Source organism: Anomaloglossus baeobatrachus, chromosome 2, assembly GCF_048569485.1.
Source record: "Anomaloglossus baeobatrachus isolate aAnoBae1 chromosome 2, aAnoBae1.hap1, whole genome shotgun sequence".
Classification (NCBI taxonomy): domain Eukaryota; kingdom Metazoa; phylum Chordata; class Amphibia; order Anura; family Aromobatidae; genus Anomaloglossus; species Anomaloglossus baeobatrachus.
Window position 1 is genome coordinate 297,445,799 of NC_134354.1, and position 24,099 is coordinate 297,469,897.

The 24,099-nt window shown below is 43.0% G+C and overlaps 1 protein-coding gene across 2 annotated transcripts in view; it reads right to left on the reverse strand.

Annotated features, from left to right (window-relative positions):
* The window catches only part of SYNRG (synergin gamma), a 179,586-nt gene that overhangs the window by 96,436 nt on the left and 59,051 nt on the right, over positions 1–24,099 (reverse strand). For both annotated transcript variants that reach the window (XM_075335855.1, XM_075335854.1), the window contains exons 8-12: positions 23,280–23,476; positions 22,475–22,717; positions 21,891–22,012; positions 17,041–17,165; positions 15,702–16,631 (exon numbers count right to left, since the gene is read on the reverse strand). In XM_075335855.1, the coding sequence (XP_075191970.1) occupies positions 15,702–16,631; positions 17,041–17,165; positions 21,891–22,012; positions 22,475–22,717; positions 23,280–23,476 (1,617 nt within the window). The remainder of the gene's footprint in view (positions 1–15,701; positions 16,632–17,040; positions 17,166–21,890; positions 22,013–22,474; positions 22,718–23,279; positions 23,477–24,099) is intronic.

Sequence of the window (24,099 nt, forward strand, 5' to 3'; positions counted from 1 at the left end):
CAATCAAGATGAGCCGATATCGCCCCGGAATGGCCAAATCTAATAGATGCGGCTATACCGAGCTGTTGCTGGCTGAGGATATTCCAGCCCCCAGCCGGCGTTAACATGGAATTGGGGGGGGGGGGGACGCACGTCGTTTTTTTTTTTTTTTTTTTAAATGATTTATTTAAAATTTAAAAAAAAAGCAAAAAACGCATGCGGTTTATCTTTGGCAGCAGTCACAGCGAGGGACTCCCACAAGTGTGACATCGCAGCACAGCCGCACACACTTCTGACAGGAGCGTGCATGTTTCTAGGTACATGCATGCTCATGTTCAGACAGTGGCAGGCTGTGCCGTGTGATGTCATGTCAGACCCGCACGAGTCTGACTTTGCATCAATCGCACACGTCTGAGGGCTCTTGTACACTTGCGTACCGCTTCCAATGCGACAGCATCGGAAGCGATATGCAAATGACCCTCTGCTGCGGGTGTCAGCCGAGGGTCATGCGACTGTGATGCGATCACATCACAGGAGCGGAGAAGAGGGGGAGCACTTTCTCCCCATCTCCTCCGCTGTCTGTCTCCGCGTGCACCGGTGCGATTTTACACTGGTGCGATCCCATTGCATGACACAGGGCTTACGCTGGCAGTACAGCGGAGCAGAGTGTCCCTGCTACTGTGGGGAGCGAGCCGGCACTGAGGAGGGGAGGGGCTGGAGCTGTGGAGGAGACAATGTCACAGCCCAGCCTGTCACAGCCGCTCAGTTAGTGTCTACCCTCAGAGCTGGCAGCCGTTCTCTACGCGGCTGCTAGCTGTAACATGTAGCATAGTCTGATGTGTCGCCGTGGGACGTATGGATTACGCCGGAGCTTGCAGGGTGTTGGGGTAATAAAGTGGTGAACGAGGACGCGTTTGTACTTTATTGCAAATAAAGGATTTTTCTCTGTGTGTTTATTTCCATTCTTTTGCAGGTTTGTGATGCGGGTATCTCACAGATGCCCGTGCGATCACAAACCTATTACCCCGACTGGCACCGTATCACGCCTCCGGGAAGAGCTGGTAATGTACCGGTATTGCCGCATGTAATACATTCGGCAATACTGGGCGGCTACGGGCTGAAATACCAGCCCCCAGCCGACATTACCATGGGTGGGGATGAAAATTAGGGGGGACCAGAAGTCGGGTTTTTTAACCCTTTCACGACCGGCCGATTTTTCGCTTTCCGTTTTTTTTTTTCGCCATTCTTTTTCTGAGAGACGTAACTTTTTTATTTTTCAGTCAATATGGTCATGTGAGGGCTCATTTTTTGCGGAACGAGCTGTACTTTTAAATGAAACCATCAGTTTTACCATATTGTGTACTAGAAAATGGCAAAAAAATTCCAAATGCTGAAAAATTGCAAAAAAAGTGCGATAGCACTATGGTTTTTGAGATATTTTATTCACTGTGTTCACTATATGGTAAAACTGATGTGTGGGTGTGATGCCTCAGGTCAGTGCGAGTTCGTAGACACCAAACATGTATAGGTTTACTTTTATATAAGGGGTTAAAAAAAATCGGAAGTTTGTCCGAAAAAAGTGGCGCACGTTTTACGCCATATTCCGTGACCCGTAGCGTTCTCATTTTTCGGGATCTTAGGCTCAATGACGGCTTATTTTTTGCGTCTCGAGCTGACGTTTTTAACGGTACCATTTTTGCGCAGATGCTACGTTTTGATCGCCTCTTATTGCATTTTGCGCAAAAGTTGTGGCGACAAAAAAACGTCGTTTTGGCGTTTGGAATTTTTTTGCCGCTACGCCGTTTACCGATCAGATTAATTGATTTTATATTTTGATAGATCGGGCGTTTCTGAACGCGGCGATACCAAATGTGTGTATATTTTTTATTTTTTTAACCCTTTAATTTTCAATGGGGCGAATGGGGGGTGATTTGAACTTTTAGGTTTTTTTGTTTTTTTTTTAATTTTTTAAAACTTATTTTTTTACTTTTTTTTTTTATTTTACTAGTCCCCCTAGGGGGCTATTGCGATCAGCATTCCGATCGCTCTGCAGTATCTGCTGATCACAGCTGGAAGGCTGTAAACAGCAGATACGCTGTCTTTCTCTTTTGCTGTGCCCCGGGCACAGCGAAAGTGAAACCAATTCATGTGTAGTACAGGAGTCATCACATGACCCTGTGCTACCATGACAACTATCGGGAGTCACGTGATCGCGTCACGTGACTTCCGGTTTCGGCGGTAAGTAAAACTTTACCGCGATTGCGCTTATAATGGCGCTGTCATGTATTGACAGCGCCATTATAAGGGGTTAATCGGCACGAGCAGATAACGATTCTGCTCGTGCCTAGCAGGCACACATCTCAGCTGTGAAAATCAGCTGAGATGTGTGCCGATCGCGGCATGCTGCCGCCGGAGGACCGCGGGCAGTAAGATTATGTCATTTAGGACGTAATTTTACGGCCCGCGGTCGTTAAGGGGTTAAGTATTTAATTTAAAAAAAAAAAAGGGCCGGAATCACACTTGCGACGGACACACTGCTTTCCCCGCCCACCGGCCGTCCTGCCGCCTGTGATTGGTTGCAGTTAGCTGACACGCTGACACTCAGGGTGGGGGCGTGTCTAGCTGCAACCAACACGCGCCGGTGGGCGGGGAAAACAATGAATATTGAATTGTCGGCTCCGGAAGGTAACAACGTGACCCGAAAGGAGTGTGCCGCCATGACAGCGCCTCGGTGAGTTTGCTGCGCTCGCTCCTAGCCCCCTAGCCCCTCCACAAACGTTTTTAACCTCCGGATTACGGCCCCCCTTGACTTATATGGGCACCGGATTCCGGAGCGGATCGGACTCTTTTTTTTAAATCTGGCAGTGATCCGCCGGTACCGGATTATTGGCCGTCCGATCAACTCTAGTAGTGTCACATTTGAAAACCAGCTGCAACTTTGCTTATCTTTTTAAAGCTACTCATACACAAGTCAGACAAAAATGGCAAATCCTACCATTGTGTCCAAACGTCTTTTGAAAATTATAATCAAATTATCGTATGATCTTGATGCATGAAAGGGACAGCTATCAGCAAAATGTGATTTCAGGTTATTGTTTTTCTGCGCACGTATGGCTTGATTAAATTGTAGCCACTTGTTTGCCATTTTGCACAAATCCACTACACTATTTTCCTTTTCCCCTCACCCATGACAACACCACGTGAGAGAGGGATCCGCCCAGCAAGGACAGAAACCCTTCTGACATAAAAGGGTGGTACCTCTCCCCCTCTTCAGTTGGTTTCCTGTCCTTGATGGGAGACCTCATTCTGTGCGCGGTACAGAAGGAAACTATGGGCCAGAAGAGGCCTAAACTCACCCAACCCCATGCAGTAACCGGAAGAATAGGGTGGATTCTGTGGCGCCGTTCTTTGGGGTCGGAAGCGCCGTCCACCAACCCTCTTGGGACCTGGTGTCTGTGAAGGTGGCACAGACCGTCCGGTGGAGGTCTCGAGGCCGGCGCACCATCCTCCCCCCCTACCGCTCATCAGCGTCCTCTTTGCGGCCTGCTGGGCAAGCCTTCCGGGTGCAGGCGCGCTATGTGACGTGCATCCGGAGCATCCTGGGAGTTATGGGCGTGCTCGCGTGACGTCACAGGAGTGCGCCAGAAGGCAGGGCTGCAAACATGGCGGCGCCCATGCAATTTTACTGGCGGTGGCCCGGAATGGCGATTCACCAGGAAATCACCAGCCATCACCTGGGCCCTCATTGACAAGGGAGATGAGCCATTTGGGACCGGAGGAAGGGGGCTATAGCCTTTAAAAGACCTCTGGCAGGAGACACTTTTGAGCTTGCTGATATCTGCATTCTTACCATGGATGAAGACAAGCAACAGCGCTCCCCGACACGTCAGCATGGACGTAAGGATGGCAGTCTGTCCAGTTATCCAAGTCGTCCCAGCTGTGGCAGCCAAATGTCGAGGCCTTCCCACGGCTCTACCAGGAAGGTGAATAAGCCGACGCGGCCTCCAGATCCGGTACCCTTTGCTCTATTGGGTTGGTAAGTGATCTTCGAGAATGTCACTGTTATTAATGGGTCCCTTGTGGTTTTTCCTGTAAAAAACACACTAGGTTGCACCCAAAAAAGCCACCTGTAAGCGGAAGAACAGGGAATGCCCACTGTGTCAGGCACTGCTTGCGGAACACTGGCAGAAAAAAAAAACTATGTGCAGAATGTATACGCAGCACAATAGCTGAAGAGTCCCCGGGGGTTTCTGCTGAAATCAGATCGGTCATCCGCTCTGAAATACAGGATTCTTTAAAAGACTATCCTGAGAAAAAAAAAAGTAAAATAGTGTATTCAGATTCCAGATCCTCCTTCTCATCCAGCCTTAAGTCTTGCTCAAATTCCTCATCATCTGACAGTGACATGGGGGGCAGACCATGTTTTCCGGTTGAGAATATGGAAAAACTGGTCAAAGCAATACGGTCCACAATAGACCTCAAAGATGAGAAGACCCCAAGATCTCTTGAGGATGTGATATTTGGTGGGTTAGAGGAGAAAAGAAAGATTTCCTTTCCTATAAACGCTAAGGTGGAATTGCTCATTAAAAAAGAATGGAATCGTCCTGATATAGCAGGAGCTCTCCCCTCCTCTTCTAAAAGAAAAGTATCCATTTGACGATAAAGATTCTGTTCCATGGGAGAAAGCACCAAAAATAGATGCGGCAGTGGCCAAATCTTCCAAAGCTTGGGGTTTCCCCTTGGAGGATTCAGGGATGTTAAAGGATCCCCTGGATAAAAAATGCCGACGGCTATCTAAAACATGTATGGGAGTCAGAAGTGGGCAGTTTGAAACTCGCTATTGCCGGTACCTGTGTGGCACACGCATTGATCGTTTGGCTTCAGCAAATTGAAGACCAACTCAAAGACAAAACATCTCGTGATCAGATCCGGTCAAACCTGCCACTGATACAGGGTGCAGCGACATTCCTAGCAGACAATCCGCAGACAATTAGGTTGGGAGCCAGATCTGCAGGCTTGTCCAATGCTGCAAGGGGGGCGCTATGATTAACAGGCTGTCCAGTGGACTAATGTGGGCGTCACACGAGAATCTATCGTTGTTATCTATGTCGTTGGGGGTCACGGTTTTCGTGACGCACATCCGGCATAGTTTACGATGTCGTCCCGTGTGACACCTACGAGCAACGCAGAACGTTCACAAATCGTGTATCGTTGACACGTCGCTTATTTTTAAAAACTCGTTTATTTTTCTTTGCGCCGGTTGTTCATCGTACCCGGGCAGCTCACATCGCTCCAAGGTGACACCCCGGGAACGATGAACACAGCTTACCTGCATCCAGCGGCTCACGCCGGCTATGCGGAAGGGAGGAGGTGGGCGGGATGTTTACGTCCCACTCATCTCCGCCCCTCCGCTTCTAATGGCCGGCCGCTGTGTGACGTTGCTGTGACGCCAAACGTCCCACCCCCTTCAGGAAGTGGATGTTCGCCGCTCACAGCGACGTCGCTCAGCGGTTAAGTATGTGTGACGGCGGTTTAACGACTTTGTGCGCCACGGACAACTAATTGCCCGTGACGCACAAACGATGGGGGCGGGTACGATCGCACGATAGATCGTATCGTGTGACGCCCGCATAACAATCCAAACATAAGCTATGTGCAATGCCATGTGATGGTCAGCTCCTTTTTGGCAAGCAGTTGGAGGAAGCCTTGGAAAACGTGGCAGATAGGAAGAAATCCTTCCCTAGGTTTTCATCAAGCTCCCACCTTCCTTTCGGAAGAGAAAAGTTTACAAGGGAAAACCTCCTGATAATCGAAAGTGGGAACACAAATCCAGAAGGGAATCTGGATTCATGTTCAGTGGCTCCGCCACTTCCACAAGAAAGCCATCCCATTACGCCAGGCCGCAGGTGAGAGGACGTTTTTTTCATTTTCTAACCGACTGGGAAAGCATCTCCTCAAATACATACGTTCTGAATATTATCAGAGAGGGTCTAAAAATACAATATACACTCTTTGACATCGGTACATTCTAAACGCCTCTTCGGAGGTCACGGGAAGAACAACAAGCTCTGGAATCAGATCATAGGACTGATAGGCAAACAAGTCCTTGGAGAGGTTGCCCTTAAAGAACAAGGGAAGGGGTTTTACTCCCCTCTCTTTCTGGTAAAAAACAAACAAAAAACGGATGGCTCGTTCAGGACTATCATATATCTGAAGAAACTGAACAAATACATCCAGAGCCATCCCTTCAAGATGGATTCTGTACAGTCAGCCATCAAATTGTTGCATCACAACTGCTACATGGTGGTAGTAGACCTCAAAAGATGCCTACTACCACGTTCCTATTCATTCAGATCAAAAATATTTAAGGGTAGCTCTGTCCATCCAGAACAAGATCTGTCATTTCCAATTCACATATACGAAGGAAAGCTGTGGAAAATAAAGCGCAATAGGGTCTTACCCTTATAGGCACAGGGCACAGGGGGTGGGGAGCAATAATACTCACCAACTGTAGTTGTGAAAGTCACAACTACTGTAATCGCATGTAGAAATGGTTCCAGGCAGCGGCAACCCAAGTGGCTGATAACAGAGAGAATTGTAGAGAAGGGTTTCTATACCGCGCCAATGATCACAAGTCTGGATGTCAGATTAATGTGGCTTTATTGCAGCATAGGTCTACGCGTTTCAGGAGCTCAGCCCCCTTCCTCAGGACCATAGAAAAGACAACATCAAATCTACCGCAGTAGACACATGTATACATTAAATAGGCCAAGTGAAGTCAGAGTACCGCCCCGTATAGAAAAAACGGGCGGGAAAGGGTGCATCGTGATCAGTGCATGATGCAATACAGGAAACACATAGTGAAAGAAAAGCCAATAAAGCCTGCATATATGCATTTGCTGGGCGTCTGATAATGATGCCGGAGATGATTTTCGCCTTCTGACAGGTCCGACTGTATAGATGTGTATGCTGGACTTCTGGCGATCAGGTCAGTAGATGGTGGACGCCTCTATCCTTCTGTTCTATTGCTCATTGAGTCTTTGTGCTATGTGGCAATTGGCGCATGCGCGCTCCCCTTTTTTCCCACGGGTATGAACTCTTTTCACCCCGCTCATCTGACACTCGCTGCTCGTGCAGCTGCCATGGGGTTTTTTCCCACGGTATGAACGCCTTTGAACTCTTACTCTTGATGAGAGTCGGGAGCGGTTTCATGTACCCTCTGTGATACCCACACGGCGTTGAGATTTTTCCTGTGCACGAACACTTTTATACTATCATACATATATAGGGATTTACTGACTTTTGCACTTTCTTCTTCACGCCCGTCCAGGTGTATGGTTTTAGCCTTTACTATCCATGTAACACTATTGTCACCATGGATTACTTGAGTCTATGTACACTTTTCAGTCCTGGGTGGATATGGATGATGATTGCACACCTGTCATCGGGTGTTTTGTTGGTGCGTTCTTCACACGGCTTGTATTATCACATTTCCTGTGGAACAGCGGGCTTGAGCCCCCGCAATTTGGATCCATACTCACTCATGGTCTTATACTCATCTCCCGGCTTGAGTTCTAGGCTCTCTCTGGATAGCATTATTCTATGGATTTAGTACATACTACTGTAAGATCCCGATCTAAAGGAGTTATGGAGTATATATATCTGCTTGTACATTTTATTTATTATTTTTCGTGTCTTTACAGATAAGTGTATCAGGTTGATTTTTCAAAGTTTACTTTAATTATTATGTTTTGTCAGTAATTAGGTTACCGGTATTGAACAGAGGTTTATGCTTTTTTCTTTCACTCTGTGTTTCCTGTATTGCGTCATGCACTGATCACGATGCACCCTTTCCCGCCCGTTTTTTCTATACGGGGCGGTACTCTGACGTCACTTGGCCTATTTAATGTATACATGTGTCTACTGCGGTAGATTTGATGTTGTCTTTTCTATGGTCCTGAGGAAGGGGGCTGAGCTCCTGAAACGCGTAGACCTATGCTGCAATAAAGCCACATTAATCTGACATCCAGACTTGTGATCATTGGCGCGGTATAGAACCCCTTCTCTACAATTCTCTCTATTTCCAATTCACAGCACTTCCATTCGGAATTTCCTTTGCTCCAAGAATTTTTACAAAAATAGTGCCGGAGATGACCACCTTCTTGAGACTCCAAAATCTGCTTCTCGTTCCCTACCTGGAAGACTTTCAGGTCATCGGCAACTCGCGTCAACATTGTGTAGAACAGGTACAGAGCCTCCAGGTAGTCCTGAAGGACCTGGGCTGGATCATGAACATGGCCTAGTCTCAGCTAGAACCAGCTACAGTTCAATTATTCCTGGGCATGCTGTTGGATTCAGAACGCCAGGTATGTTGTTTACCAGAGAACAAAATCCTAAAGATGTCGAAGCTTGCCCTATATGCCATACGCCATTCCAGGATGTCCCTCAGGAGGGCCATGGCCATTTTAGGGTCCATGACGTCCTGCTTTCTAGCGGTGCCCTGGAGCCAGCTCCACTCAAAGGGTCTTCAGTGGGAAATCCTCTCTGCCCAAAGAAAATTAGAAGGATATTTAGAAGGGTTAATAGTTCTATCCTTGGAAACAAGGAATTCCATTTGGTGGTGGACATCCAAGGAACATCTTTCCACAGGAATCCCAAAGCTGCCGCCTCAGGCACAAAAGATAGTCAGCACAGGTGCCAGCCAGCTGGGGTGGGGTGCACACTTTGACGTGCAGATATCGCAGGGGTCCTGGTCGATCTGGGAAGTGGTACAACCCTCCAACCTCAGAGAGCTTTTGGCAGTAGAGGTGTTGAAAGACTTTTTTCCTGTCCTTCAGGGGCATCATGTCCGATTACTATCAGGCAATCAGTCCATGGTGGCTTATATAAATCACCAGGGGGTCACGAAATCTCAGTCTCTGATGACCGCATCTTACAAGCTCTTCCAGTGAGCGGAACAGCACTTCCACTTCCTCTCGGCTCTTCACAGAAAAGGTCTTTCAAATACAACAGCAGATTTCTTGACTAGTCACGAGCTGAAGCAGGGAAAATGGCGTCTGAATCCAAAAATCTTTCAGCGCATTGTAGTTCTGTGGGGGAAGCCTCACATAGATCTTTTCACCATTCGATCAAACAGACAGGTAGCCAAGTTCTGCTCCCTAAACCCTGCAGAACATCCATGGACTTTCCAACTGGCTTACGCCTTCCCTCCGATTGTCCTGCTACTGTCCGTTTTACGGAAAATCAGGGAAGATCAGGCGAGAGTTCTTCTCATTGCTCCTTTTTGGCCCAAAAAGCCTTGGTTCTCTCTCCTGAGGTCTATGTCACTTACAGATCCCTGGGTCCTTCCAGAGATTCCAGATCTCCTAGTGCAGGGTCCAGTGTTCCATGCACAACAAAAAGGGCTTCAATCTGATAGCGTGGAACTTGAAAGGTGGTTACAAACACGTCGGGGATTCTCCTCAGCACTTGTTTCTACATTACTAAAAAGCAGAAAACCTGTCACCACTAGGATTTATAGTAGGATTTGGAAAAAAATTCCTTGCCCTTTCAGATACTCCTTTAGATGCAGGGATTCCCATCACATCTATTCTAGAATTTCTGCAGAAGGGCTTTGAATTAGGACTAGCAGTCAACACCTTAAAAGTTAAAGTTTCGGCTTTAGGGTCCCTGTAGGATTATGACCTTGAGGGACATAGGTGGATTAGTAGATTCATGAAAGCATGCAGTAGATCTAGACCTGTAGTCATTTCAAAAGTTCCTCCCTGGGATTTAAATTTGGTGCTGGAAGCCCTCACAGGTCATCCCTTTGAGCCTATTGATGCGGTATCCCTTAAATTGCTAACCCTGAAGACAGTATTATTAGTGGCCTTGACATCTGCCCATAGAGTCAGTGATCTCCAAGCACTCTCGATAGTTCCTCCATATCTTCAAGTGCTTGACGATAGGATAATTCTGCGAACTGATCCAGCCTACCTCCCTAATGTTGCTTCTCCCTTTCATAGATCTCAAGAGATAATTCTGCCCTCATTTTGCGCTGCTACAAAACCCCCAGACGAACGCAAGTGCCACACATTAGATGTCAGGCGGGCTTTGTTACAGTATATGTCAGCAAAAGAGCAGTTAAGAAAAACAAAATCTTTGTTTATAGCCTATCAGGGTAATAGGAAAGGGTTAGGAGTGACTAAAAGCACTCTCTCTAGGTGGATCAAGTAAGCTATTGTCTTAGCTTATTCTGCTAGTGGTGCTGCTGCCCCTGATGACATTCGGGCTCACTCCACCCGAGCGATGTTGACTTCCTGGACAGAGAAGGCACAGGTATCTCTTGACCAAATCTGAAGGGCTACTACTTGGTCCTCACAATCTACTTTTTTCAAACATTACCGGCTGGACCTACCCTCCTCGGCTGATCTTTCCTTTGGTCGAAGGGGTCTTTAGGCTGTGGTCCTTCCCATAGCCATAAAGTTCTCTGTAATTCTCTCACGTGTTGCTGTCATGAGTGAGGGGAAAACACCAAGGTTACTCACCGGTAGCCGTTTTTTCCAGAACCAATGACAGCACCCATATAATCCCACCCCCCCTTCGCTCTTCTTTCAACCGTTGGTGTGCACTATTATGGTGTGTGTGCGTGTGCATTAGTTGGTGACGGAGTTAAGTTACTAACGATTGTTGAAGGTCCTCTCATTCTCGGAAAACAACTGAAGAGGGGGAGAGGTACCGCCCTTTTATTTCAGAATGGTTTGCTGTCCTTGCTGGGCAGATCCCTCTCTCAGTGGTGCTGTCATGGGTTCTGGAAAAACGGCTACCGGTGAGTAACCTTGGTGTTTTTTTCTCTCTCTGATTTTTAAACTCTCCTCCAATTTAGTCGGGCATGTACATGGTGCATAGATCATTTGATGTTCAACTGACTGGTGTACTCCGACTGATGTTAATCCTACGTGTATAGCTTCAGAGGGGAATTAGTTTATTCTTTTATGTTGCATAGAATACAATTCCTTCACATATTTTCCAAACTAGTAGTCAGCAGTGAGAATTAATTCACTGAGGCACTTTTGCATTATAAATCAATGAAATGGTGACAAGATGTTGTGTGACTTTTTGGCTTTAAAGAATATAAGCTTCAATGCTCATATAGCCTCAACACAAAAGTATGAAACTAGAGGTAATCTAGAATGCATTAGAGACAGAAAATGTATCCACAACAAATTTCTAAAAACACACTTAGCACAGCAATTTGGGGGAAGGGAAAAGCATCTCAGCCAAAGGCACTATGGTTGTAGTAAGATAAATGGAAAAAACACCAAAAAGAATTCACATGGCAGCGTTTTACAAAAAGGATAGGGGGAAAAAAAAAAAAAAAAAAGATTGTTAAAAAAAAACCAACAAAAATTGTAACAGACAATGGGGTGGAAATAGTTTTCAAAGTGCAAGGGTGAACCCACAAGAAGCAAAAACAGAAAAATGGATAACAACATTTTACTTCCAAGAAAACATTATTACTCAAATTAAACACAAAAAGGCAGTATTAGTAACTAAAATATGGACTCATTCTGTCTAAAATTGGGGCTTCCAGATGTTTTCGGTTTATTCGTCAATTTGAAAGTTTTAAAAAATGTCAACATTATTTTGCAAATTTATTTCATTTTACCCCAGAATAATTTATGTACATCTGAAACTTTTGTGCAAATTTTGTGACATTTTAGTGGAAAGTTGCAATAAACGAAAATAAGTTGGAGACAAATAACAGCATTTTTTAATATTTTGCACAAAATTCATGAACCACGTCATTTTCATGAATTTGATGCAAAAAACAAGGCATATCACGAGAATAGTGCCATACAAAAGCACCCTGACAAATGAGGAATTGAGCCTTTTGTGTCTTCGTAAAATATTCCAAATTTACTAATGTCAGGCTATAGTTTTTGGCAAAAAAAAAAAATCTTTCTAAAAGGAAGCAAACTAAAAGATAGTCTCAAGGTGCACTAAATTTGTCATACAGCAGAAGTCCATATGACTTATTTAGGTATTAAAAGGGGTGGTTCACTACTCAGCATTAATGGCCAAATCGATGTAAAGCTCATAGGGAAAGCTTTTCTCAAATATCTTGTTCAGCCAATTCTGCCTCTGAGTGGCGCTATTGCGGTCCACTCATCCCCACCAAGTGATCCCTGGTCTCTGTGACCTCTGAGATCCAGTAATGTCATGTCAACTTCCAGTTGATCCGACATCACCGAGGGAAGCCCCAGTCTCTCTGAGTGACTAGGCTGTGGGCAGAGTTTTACTGCTCGTCACAGCCCAGCATCTTGTGCACTGTCTTCTTTGCTGCAGAGTGTCGCATGCAGGAGCGATGCTGGGCTGTGACGAGTGGTGAACCTCCACCCACAGACCAGTCACTCACGGAGACTGGGGCACGCCTCGGTGATGTTGGGTCAACTGGAAGTTCAAGTGACATCTCCGGATCTGGTGTCATGTGATGGGGATGAGTGGACCACAATAGTGGCGCTCAGAGGCTGAATTTACTACACAAGGTATTTGAGAAAAGCCTTCTCTATGAGCTTTACATCAATGTGGCCATTAATTCTGAGTAGTGGACCACCTATTTAAGGCCCTGATTCATCAAAATTGGCAATTTTCTCAACGGTCTTGAAAAAGGGTTATGGAGGAGTCAGATGGTTCCCAATTCATAAAATGGTGCTTACCTCTTCATGAATCAGGAGAATCTGACGAGCGCTGTAGCCCTCTATGCACTATGCTAGTAATCTTATAGCAATTCATGACAGGTGTAATATTTCTGGCTTAAGAAATGCCACAGCTCGTCATGAATTAGATGAGTTGTGGTGTAAAGTCCTCTGCCGCGCCCCAGCTGCATCCATTTTGGCATAGCTGGGAGAAACTAGTGTGAAAACTCCAAGTCGAATTGTGGCAGAATTGTTTTCATGATGGAGTTTTGTACACCAGACTAGATTAACAGTGTGCTGGAATAAGATGCACAAAATTCTTTAAGAGTTGCACGTTAGTTGGTATAGCTTTCAACATTAAACAGTTTAATGTAAAAACTACTTGATAATATTGGGCCTAAAAATGCCCATTAAAAGAAGGAATACTGCTAAAACTGCTAAACCTGTGGTTAGTGTGGTTTCAAGCCTTACCAAAATCAACAAATTTGTTTTTTTTGTTCTAAAATTGGATTTAATGTCACTGCTCACACATGGCAGATTCATGGTCTCATTTGTTATTTCATAGGTCACTGAGCTAATGAATTAAAAATATTTAAAATAGAGATTCCATTAACGCCCAGTCACACACAACGACTTACCAGCGATCCAGACAACGATACGACCCGATAAGGATCGCTGGTAAGTCGCTGGGAGGTCGCTGGTGAGATGTCACACAGTCAGACCTTACCAACGACGCAGTAACGATGAGCGACATGTATAACGATCTCAGCGGGCGTTGGGACCCTGTTAGGAGGTCGTTGGTAGGCGTCAAACACAGAGATGCATCCTGCCCAGCAGGACATCGCCTTTGAAGAAAATGGTCCGGACCATTCGGCAACGACTAGCGATCTCACAGCAGGGGCCTGATCGCTGGTAGGTGTCACACATAAGATCGCTGGCGAGATCGTTGCTACGTCACAGAAACTGTGACTCAGCAACGATCTCGTTAGCGATCTCGTTGTGTGTAACGGGGCCTTTAGGCTCAGTGGATGCAGCACTGCCTCTCCAAAATTCCACTCGTCTTTGTTAATTGTTAACGTTACTACTGCAGCCATCAACAGCGCTGAAGCAAATCACTAAACTCAGCAAATGGCTAAGTGGAAGCAAAGCTCAGTCTGAAACATTTTTAGGCTACAAACAGAATAAGTCCTTTAAGTATAGCTCAAAATCAACCAGAAAATCAAAAAGCAACATCTGCAGTTAATTCATTACATGAGAAAATGATTTCAAAATGGATTATAAATGTAAGGCTATGTTCTAGTGATATTTGTTTTTACAGTAAAAAGAAAAACAAAAAAAATATAGATTTAAAAGTACGATAAACGTGTATAAACTGCAGGCATTTCTCATACTCCTCTTTAACAATGTAATTTTTTCAGGATATGTTTGCAAATATTTTTGGAGGTAAAAAAAACCCCAACAAAAAACAAAAACAAAAAGCATGAAAGAAGCTGGTATGAAAATAACCAGATATTGTTAGCATGTCAATCAAAGTTAATTTTCCATATACTAAGCAAGGCTGGAAGCCAATAATAGTTTCAATAAGGAGCCCTGTAGAAGTGCAACTTGAAGCTGAACTAATGAAGTTTCCTTTTAGGAAGGTTAGTCCCTGAGAACCGACCAACCCCTCATTACCTTACCCAACACAATAGGACAGTTCTTTCTGTTATTGCTTCACAAGCGAGGAATAGATTACAGAAAATATAGTCATGCACACAAATAGCCAAGCATATGGAAACAAACTCATGAGTGGCTACAGGGTACAGCAAGACTCAATCACTTTAGTATTTCCCGATAGCGGATCTAAACACTGTAGGTGATCAGAGTTAAGCATTGACTTTATTCAGAGAGCCTAATCATATTGAAAAACACATGCTGTCAGTGTAAGGCCTTATTCACACATTTAATTCCTAGTGCACTGCATTTGGGTTCATATGTCTCCTAGTATAAAAAGTATAATGGAAAAGTTTACCATTTGTTTTTTTTAAACCTACTCCTGGTTTTGGTTGGAAAATACTGATGAAACATAAGGGCTTATTCAGACATCTGTTTTCACAGGATAGAGGCGTTTTATCGGTATTTTTTCAAGGATAGAAGTCATGCCCACTACAATCTATGATGCAGCTCTAATGTACGTCTTTTTGTGTCCATAAAAAAAAAAAATAAAAAAAAAAATCAGAGACATTTCCATTGTTGATCAGTCTTGGATCATACAAGTTTATGGGTCCATCAAAAATCACGGACAACAAATGGATAGCACGTGTGTGCGGTCCATGAATAACATTGATGGTAAAAACTGACACTGACCAAACATGGATGAAAATCGGATTCAAAACAATGATGAACAATGGTCCATTTTTTATTCTTTTTTAAGTACACGAAAAATGACAGACATCTAAATGAGTTCTAGCAGTAATCCCCAAGATCCCAGTTTGGTGATAAGATTTCTATGGGACATTCAGTGCTCTAAGCACATCATTATAGTACCCCTTTATTTAGGCCCACTGTCATCTATATAGGCACAGACTGATACTGTTGAAATGGGAGTCTGGTCTACCTAAATATATTACTATTGAATCTTTCTTCATCATCGGCTAAGTATTCAAGATGCTGTGTGGCAGTTAATTAAGTTCAGGTAGGAAGTTGTTAGGACGACATAACTCACACTAGTTACCATATCACACAGTCTGAAAGGAGTTTACTATACCTCTCGTGTTTCAAGGATTATGTAAAAATAAATAATTGAAAATAAGTTATTTACAGTAAATTATCCTTCAATAAAGATAATAAATAATGTACCGGTAAATGCTAGGGCAATAATTAAACACAACATGCAAATAAATAGAAATAACTATTGTGGTATATAATACTGTGCACAAATATGTTGCGTTTCACATATTCAGAACTGAGAAAATAACACTGCAAGAAGATCACAAATATCAAGTACTCTCCAAGATTATCTACACCTACCTCATCTTTACCAAAGTAATCTAACCAATTCCTCACCTGCCGCGGGTGGATGTTGACCACTAACTGTTGGCAAATCCAGAGAACTATCAGACATAACATGCTTCAATTCCCCGCCCATATCTGACAGCTTCATGTCAAACTGGATGGAAAGTGCATCTTCTGAGTCATCTTTACCAAAGCTGCTACCACCGATAGAAGGAAGATCCAGCGACTTAATAGACAAAGAGTCCTCTTTGGCTTGTTTTAGAGCAACAAACTTATCCACAAAGGTCTTTTCTGCATTGTCTGAAGTGGTGAATTTGTCATACTGGAACGTGAAGTCATTATTTTTTGGAACCTTTGTTGAATCTTTCGTTTCATCGAAAGTCAATGAACTTTCCAAAGAAAGTTGATCAAATAATTCGTATTTATTGAATGAAGTTGAAGACGTGGGTTGAACGGTTTGCAGAACGGCAGCAGGAGGTGTTTGTTCAGCGGTGCTGGTTTCCAGTTTAAATACGTTATATTTGTCATCCCGGTTTTGCTCAACAGAACTGGTATTACTGGTCATAAAATCAGCAAAGTCATTCTGTCCAGCAACAGATGTAGAGCTGGTGGATGGCCCAAAGAGCGTAAAGTCTCCAAAGTCATCAAGCAGCGAGGAACTTTTAGAAGATGCAGTGACAAATGATGAAGATGGAAACAATGGTGATGGAGATGGTAATGTAAGTGGAGCTACAGGCAATGGTACAGGCTTGGCTAAATGAAATGTCTTGGGAAAGCTATTATTGGTTACCGCAGAAGAGAACGAATCAAGATCAGAGGGTGGTTTTATTAGTATTGGAGATTTCTGTTGAGGACCAGTTGGGAATGTAAGTGATGACTGAGTTTCTCTTAACGGCGTGTCTAGTGGAGATATGCTGTCTGCAGTCTTAAAATCTGTGAAACCATCATCAGGTCCAGATTTGAAGTCTGTAAAGCCATCTCCTATAGAAGGGGAAAATGTAAGAGTGAGAGTGGTTATGTTATACAAGTAACACTTTGTGTAGATTCATTTGCTATTCTCAGTAACAGGCAAGTAGATGAAAATTAATTCAACTTATGGATGACATTTGTAAAGTGTCAGTGTGGAATTTGATATGTGGTGCAATATGCCTTTTCTGACTGTTGGTATTGATGATGGATCTGCAGCCATGTCTACAAATGTTATTTTATGTGCATGTTTTCAGTTTTTAAGGAAACCGTCATACCAATTTCCATGTTTTGAAACAGCAATTCCAAAGTGTATTGACTTAGTGTGATCCTTAATCCTTTCTAACTTTTCTTCCATTGTTGCCTTCAGGTCAAAAAACTACATTTGTAAGTCCATGCAAATGATTTCCTGCACCAAAATTACCTGTAAAGTTGCTGTTGGCTCCCATGTTGCTTTTCACGCTGAGGGTTTTAAATACTGCATATTTATCAGTTACAGTAGAAGTGTTTGCCGCTGTTCCAGACACAGGAATTAGTGGAGTGGGAGCACTAGGAAGAAAAAAAAAAGAAAATTAATAAAATGCTATTCATTACTACAACCTAATCTATAGGAAAGAGCGTGCCACATTTAAAGGGAATATGTCACCAGGTTTTTGCTACCTATTCTGAAAGGAGCACAACAGAAAACTGTTGACAGACTTTAATATCAATAAATAATTATTTAAAAAAACTTAATTAGTCTGCAAAGTAAAGGCATACACAAACTGAAGCCGTAGAAACCTATTAGTCAAATAAGTAACTTTAACCTTGCTCCTCTTTCTGTTTTGCCTATTCGTTAAACATTTTTACTTTTCTATTTATTCTTTAGAGCAGGCATGTGGAGATGCAGCATTACTGTACCACATAGCTCCTCTCTGATAGTATGGTACCACCTCCCCTAAGCCGGACACAAGAAGTGTGTGCTCCAACATAATTCAGAAGAACGGTTGGGTACAGGAGCTCCTATACAGTATCCTTTCAGCTAGCCAAGTAAATTGAACGTCATTTTGCTTAATCAGCATGTCTTCTGACAAGCAAACTAGATGCTAACAATTAGGGTATGTGCCCACGATCAGGACTGACTGCATCCTGGACGTAGCGGGTCCTGACCTGCAGGGCCGCGAGTCTCCTCCGCAAGAGACTGCAGCTGCTCGCACCTACGATCAGGGTTCAGTGCGCTGCGGTCTCTCAATTGTGCTCTCCCTATGGAGGACGCATGCGAATCCGCAGCAAACAATTGACATGCTGCGGCTTGGAAAGACGCTCCACAAGTCAGTGCTTGCTGTGGAAAAAACAAGCACAGTGGGCACGGGATTTCTAGAAAATCACATCCACTATGCGTTTTGGACGCAGCGAAAACATGCTACATCCAAAACGCTGCAAACACTGATCGTGGGCACGCACTCTTAGGAGACAGCCTGCTAGCCAAAGCAGAGTACAGTGCATAAAATAGGAAACACAACAGAGAAAATAGAAAGTAGGCACATATGTGTCATGCGCTCACAATTACATGCAGAATGACCTCAAAGTATTTTTTCTGTCCAATAAATATTAAGTACGATAAATAATAGTGGCAGTGAATTGGCAGAAAGCAGAATGGCAGGGAGTGCTTTAACAACTGAAAATTAGTAGTGGTGCCTTTGGTTGGAGACCCTATCAAATTTTCCAAGTGTCAAGGAAACTTTGGCAAGACTTTCTGGAACCGATTTCGGGCACTGGATGGCAGGATTGTTCCCTCTCCTTGCCATTGAAGTCTGGTCCGTCTCCATTTTAATTTCTTATACATACTCATCTCATTTCCTCACAAACACATTGCATTTACCAACTGCTCAATCTGCCCCTTTCATATCATTCCATTTTTTTTTGTTCCAGAATTTGGACTGTAAATATAATGACATGAAGTAAAATTTTTATGCTGAAACAAACATTTTTACAAAGAATGTTTTTTTTTCTCTATACATAAGTATAGGCAGGCCTAACCAACAAGCAGGATTTTCATATATAAAGTAAAGCCAGTGCTATACTGGCGCTAGGATGATGAACGTAAACATACCTTTTGTTCTGAGATTGGATGTTTTATTTCAGAAATATGTGCCAATAAAGCTCCAGGAAAAAAACTGCTATTTGATTGACAGGTGCAACAGGAAGGGCATATGGGGGTCGGGTCTAGCTATCTATTCCCGCCCTTCTGTCTTCCTGAGCCAGAATTAACGTCTGACGTCAACACGCGGAGGAAGGTCAGGCAGGCAGACAGGGGCAGGAATAGATAGCAAGACCTGACCCACATACTCCTGCCTCTGTTGCACCTACCAATCAAATAACAATGCATTGCTGTAACTTTACTTGCACATATTTCTAAAATCCTGCTGATTGGTTCCCTTTAACTGACCATGTTATGCTCCAATATAGCAAATAAAGTTTTTGTTGGCTGATCTTACAACTTAAGGCCTCCTTGACACATCTGTGATAAAAACGTCCACGGTGCAGTAAATATGCATGAGCTTAATGAGCGGTCCTGGATAGCAGCGCCAAAGACAGCAGGGCTGGAGACAGGCGAGAATAGAAAATAATTTGATTTCAAAGACAAGTGTTTTCTGCGGTACGTGTTACACTGATCACATCAGTGTGTGGTTCGTGCGACACCCGTGCTGCTGGAGAAAAACGGATATGTCGCCGTGTGGAGCACGGCTGTGAGAAAACAGGCATGTGTGTGTGAAGACCCATTGATTTTAATGGGTCTGCGTATGTCCGTGTCTCTGGTACACATGAAAATGAACGTCATACGTAATGGAATCACGAACGTGTGAAGGGGGCCTCACATTGTGGAATTTTCCGTTGTCCATAGTCCTTTAAAGGGGTTTTCTGGTTTCAAAAACTCCCCTTCACAATTGTGTTTTCTTTTAAAAAAATAAAAATATCCTTTAACTACCATTCACCGTTAGCCAACGTCAATTCTCCGCCTATGCTCCTGAAGCCGGTTATTGTCTGACATCACATCGACAGCACTGCAGGTAATATTGGAGTTCAGTGACTGAGCAGCTTATGTCATCAACTCGGGTAGAGCCACTGAGCTCAACTGTCTTCAGCGCTGCAGACAATAACAGACAATGGGAACAGCAGCAGAACCTCAGCGCTAGATGTGGGACGTGCAGTAGAGCACAGTTTGTTGTCTTTTTAAAACAAATCACAGCCAGGAGACTATTTTGGCAAATCCCATCCTGACATTGGACGTACTCGTGCTTCTAATATCATGTCCCAGTCTTTTATGCGGGATTTCTTTTGATCTGGAGAATCATAGTATTAGGTAATTTTTACTGCACAGTAAATGCCGTTAAAACAAAACCTAACTCATTCTACAACTGCATTTTTTGTGCAATTTTACTGCACTTGGAATCCCCCCCCCCACATTTGCAAATTCACTAAATGGTAAAATGAATGCTTTAACTGAAAACTACAACTTGTTCAGCAAAACCAAGCCTGCACACGTCTATGTAGATAGAAAAATAAAAAGTTATGAATCTTGCTAAAAGGGGAACTCACTTGGTTGGGCAGGTGCTAATGACCGATATGAATAATATAAATACAGAAGAAAATATTAGTAGTATAATAGTATTTTAAGATTTAATTCAGTTGACTAAAGTTTATCAAATAATATCACAAACAACACAAAATTGTTCGCAGAAGCTTTACTAGTGACATCTAAAAAAACCACAACTGCATAAAGAATGTGAACTGGTGATCAAATATGGTAGTGTAGAAAATTGTAAATTATAGGTGATGTAGGCAATACAAGCCACTGAGCCCACTGATTAGATTCAGAGATCACATGCACTGTAGTTGAGACATCACTTCTGCAGCACTTAACGCAAAGACCAATGGCGGAGATTCATCGCTGGACCTGCGCAGTGTAGTGGCCCGGTCCAGATTGTGTCTGTTTCTTTAAGTACATTTACTGATATGTAATATTATGTTATATCTTATAAGTAAAGCATTTCTCATTTGCTGTGTTCTAGCACCATCTACTGGTGAAAACTGTAAGAATCTGAAGTGTGCATTGGGTGTTTTCCTATTGGCCAGTTCTTGGTCACATGGCTTAATAGGTGGAGCTATTCTCCAGCCTCTGTCTGGAAAGAACTGGAATGTTCTGGTTCTGGCTGAGTCTCCTCTGAGGGAAGACATTATGTGGAGTTTCTCTTCACCACAAGACTCCTGCTGGGCCCGAGGCCTAGAATTTCACCATTTACTGATTTTTACAGCCAATATACTGAAGGCTTCCTATCCTGAATCCTCACTGGCCAGATATACATCTCTTCAGACAGTAGGGCATACTGAGTATATACCAGACCCTACTGCACGCAGATTGGGGAAGTTTGAGGGTCTCCCGCCCCACTGCAATATTAGTGGCTTGCATGCCATTGTCCACGCACCAGCCGTCCGGTCCCCGTAGCGCGCTGGGCAACTTTCTACATTTGCTTACAAGTACTGCACACGTGTGTGAACTAGCAGTGAAATCAACCCCAGGACTCCAGGTCTGTACAATCTTATTACTGCATCATATCTACCCTCTAAGCTCAAGAGACTCTGAACCTGCTAAAAGCATACCAGAACTAAATCTGAAACAAATCGTGCTCTTAAAAGCTCCAGAACCCTAATTGCACTTCAGCATTCAACTCCAAGCTGTATTTGCCGTGGCCTACCCACAAAAGACTGAAACATACAGTATATTCCGTGTTGTTTTCCTTTGTTCCCGCCGTATTAAAGCAACTGTTATCCCCAAGACCGTGTCTGTAGACTGTCCATCAGCTGTGGATACTGTGTGGGGGTGGATAGCAGGGAACATAAGGGCCTGGTAGACCACCCAGGGAACACGGCCCCTGCAACCTCGTGCCAGAACAGCAAATGTGACATAGAGAACATTTGAGGTCCTCTGTCCCTGGGCCCTGGGACCTGCGCAGGGTTGAGAAATTCTGACTATGATTTCTATCTATGGCAATCTAAATAAATCTATTGAAAACAGAAAACCCCTTTAAAGTGAATGTCCACTTTTAACATCATGTAATTGCTATGTTCTCAGGTCCAAGTTTTCCATATACACAGAATTTAAAAATAATAATGTCCTGGCAGTCTCCAAAGGACATCTAACCATCACTTTATCTGCACTTTGGTATTATGTTGAGGACTTCAAAATTATATCAATAATGGAAATGGCAAGGATTTAAAACTAGGACTTCTTACCTGCTATAAGAAGAGGTGGATTTTGCACTATTACTCTGGAAATCAGAGAAAGAATCGTCAATGGATCCAGATTTTGAAGCATCTTGAAAGTCTTGGAAATCATCATCATCAGTTTTAAAAAGCTACATAAGCAACAATAAAGACACTCGTGAGTTAGCTCCTTTTGGATCCTATGTTCATAATCCCAACCTTTTTAATTTATTGTAATACAAAACAGATTCCTAAATACTGTCTAATTCTCAAAAGCTTACCTCCCACAGATGTAAGAGCCTGAGCATTGCTGAATACAAAAAATTTCTGCTGGGAAAATGTGGGCTCAGCTCCTGTGCCCGCATCAAAGACAGGGAACCGACATTAGATGTACCAGTACATCCAACATCAGTAAGAGGTTAAAAGTCCTTTAACTCAAGCCTGAAGTCTCTGAAGAAATAACTATTGTATCAGACTCTAGTATTTCAGTGTTTTTATAACAAAAAAAACTGAAATTAATTATTGGAAAGCGGTTTCTTGCTAAAATTTGTATTCTTACACTCCATTCTTCATACCAAAAGTAACATAAGTGCCTACGTAACATAGGTGCCTACCGGTTGAGTGAACGATGATGGCATGGTGTGCTGTGCGGCACCACTTATAGCAGTTGACGTACTCTTCATTGTAACTGTTGGCTGGCTAACTTCAAGAGGCTTAGTTACAGAAGGCCTTGATGGGGTAACATGTAGTTGATCCACAGAACTTGGAAAAGTTGCTGGAAAGCTACTTAAAGTTGGTATAGGTGCAGATGTAAACTGACTCAGCACATCCATATTCTTGGTACAGTCTCCTCTTTGCTGTGTAAAAATAAGTAATATATTAAAGTTTAATAATCACATCTAGTAAATCGGATTAAAGAGTTTGTTTTGGACTTTTTATATTTATTTTATGTGTATTATGTAGCAGAAGGGAAATATGATAAAATCTGATTTACTCAATCTCCACAGATCCAGTGATTCCTGTGTGTTCAGCTTTTATGCTTTGTGTAGATGACACAAGACGCTGAGCCTAGTGATTGGTTTTAGTGGTGATGTATGCTGAAATCATGATGTAACCACTGCAGCCTGTAAACAACGGCCAAGGGCAATGGCAGAGAGTCATCGCTGGACCTTCGGAGAGTGACTGATTATTTTTCCCTAGCACTAGCTACTGTGAGTAAAAACATTAAAAATGGAGAAGTGACTGTCCACCTTAAACCGAGTGTTATGTTCTCAGCTGATTCATTTATTAACACATCAACGAGACCTCTAGGTTCCCCACATAAACAAATGAGAAAAATAATATTCTGGCAGACTTAAAAGAGTACCTATGCACCAGCTCAATGGCTGCTAGCAGTGAGAAGATACGGATAAATGTTACCTGTGTAATGCCAATCATAGCAAGAACAATATAGAGTTCTTCTTTTGTAAGTTTCCCAGGAGTTGTCTTATTTGCCATTGCCCAAATCTGCCCTAAAGTTTCTCGAGGAAGACCAGAGGATAGGAGAATTGGATACAACTTGGTTGTGTCTATTCCTGATGTGGAAAGTGTGGACTCTAAAATACTTCTGTAAAGATCTATTGGGGGAGAGAAAAAGAGGCAACCTTATCTAATAAATTTCTATAGTACAATCATTAAGAGGTTTTTTTGCTATTTTTTTTCAAAACCTGATTTATTAAAGGATACAACAAAATAAATGTTACAAGCATAAAAAAAAAACAATCATATCATCAATGCATAAATGATAATGTATAATCAGCAATAATGAATACAATATAATACGATATATATAGATATGAATACAGAGCATTGACAAAGGTATCTGTCGAGAGCCAAAAAACAGTTTGTGATCTCTTATTCTGTGGAATCTAATAAAGGTAACCATTATAGGCCTATTGTTGAGAGAGCAGGTATAACAGATATATGGGGCCTTGAGTGATCCCCGGATATAAGGGGCCTTGTTAGCAATGGGTATTTTGTAATACGCATTCTTGGGTGAGGGAACTGGTGTGTCATTATGTGTCAATTAGAGAAATCTATAAAATGCTTTATGGGTGACATTATATGTAATATGGATTTGATTAAAAGGCAATAACATTTTATTTTCAAAGATTCTGCCTACTGTTATATTATGTGGTTTTCAAAATACTGCATCGTGCAGATTTTTAAACGCAGGATCTCAGGGTTATCACATAACTGG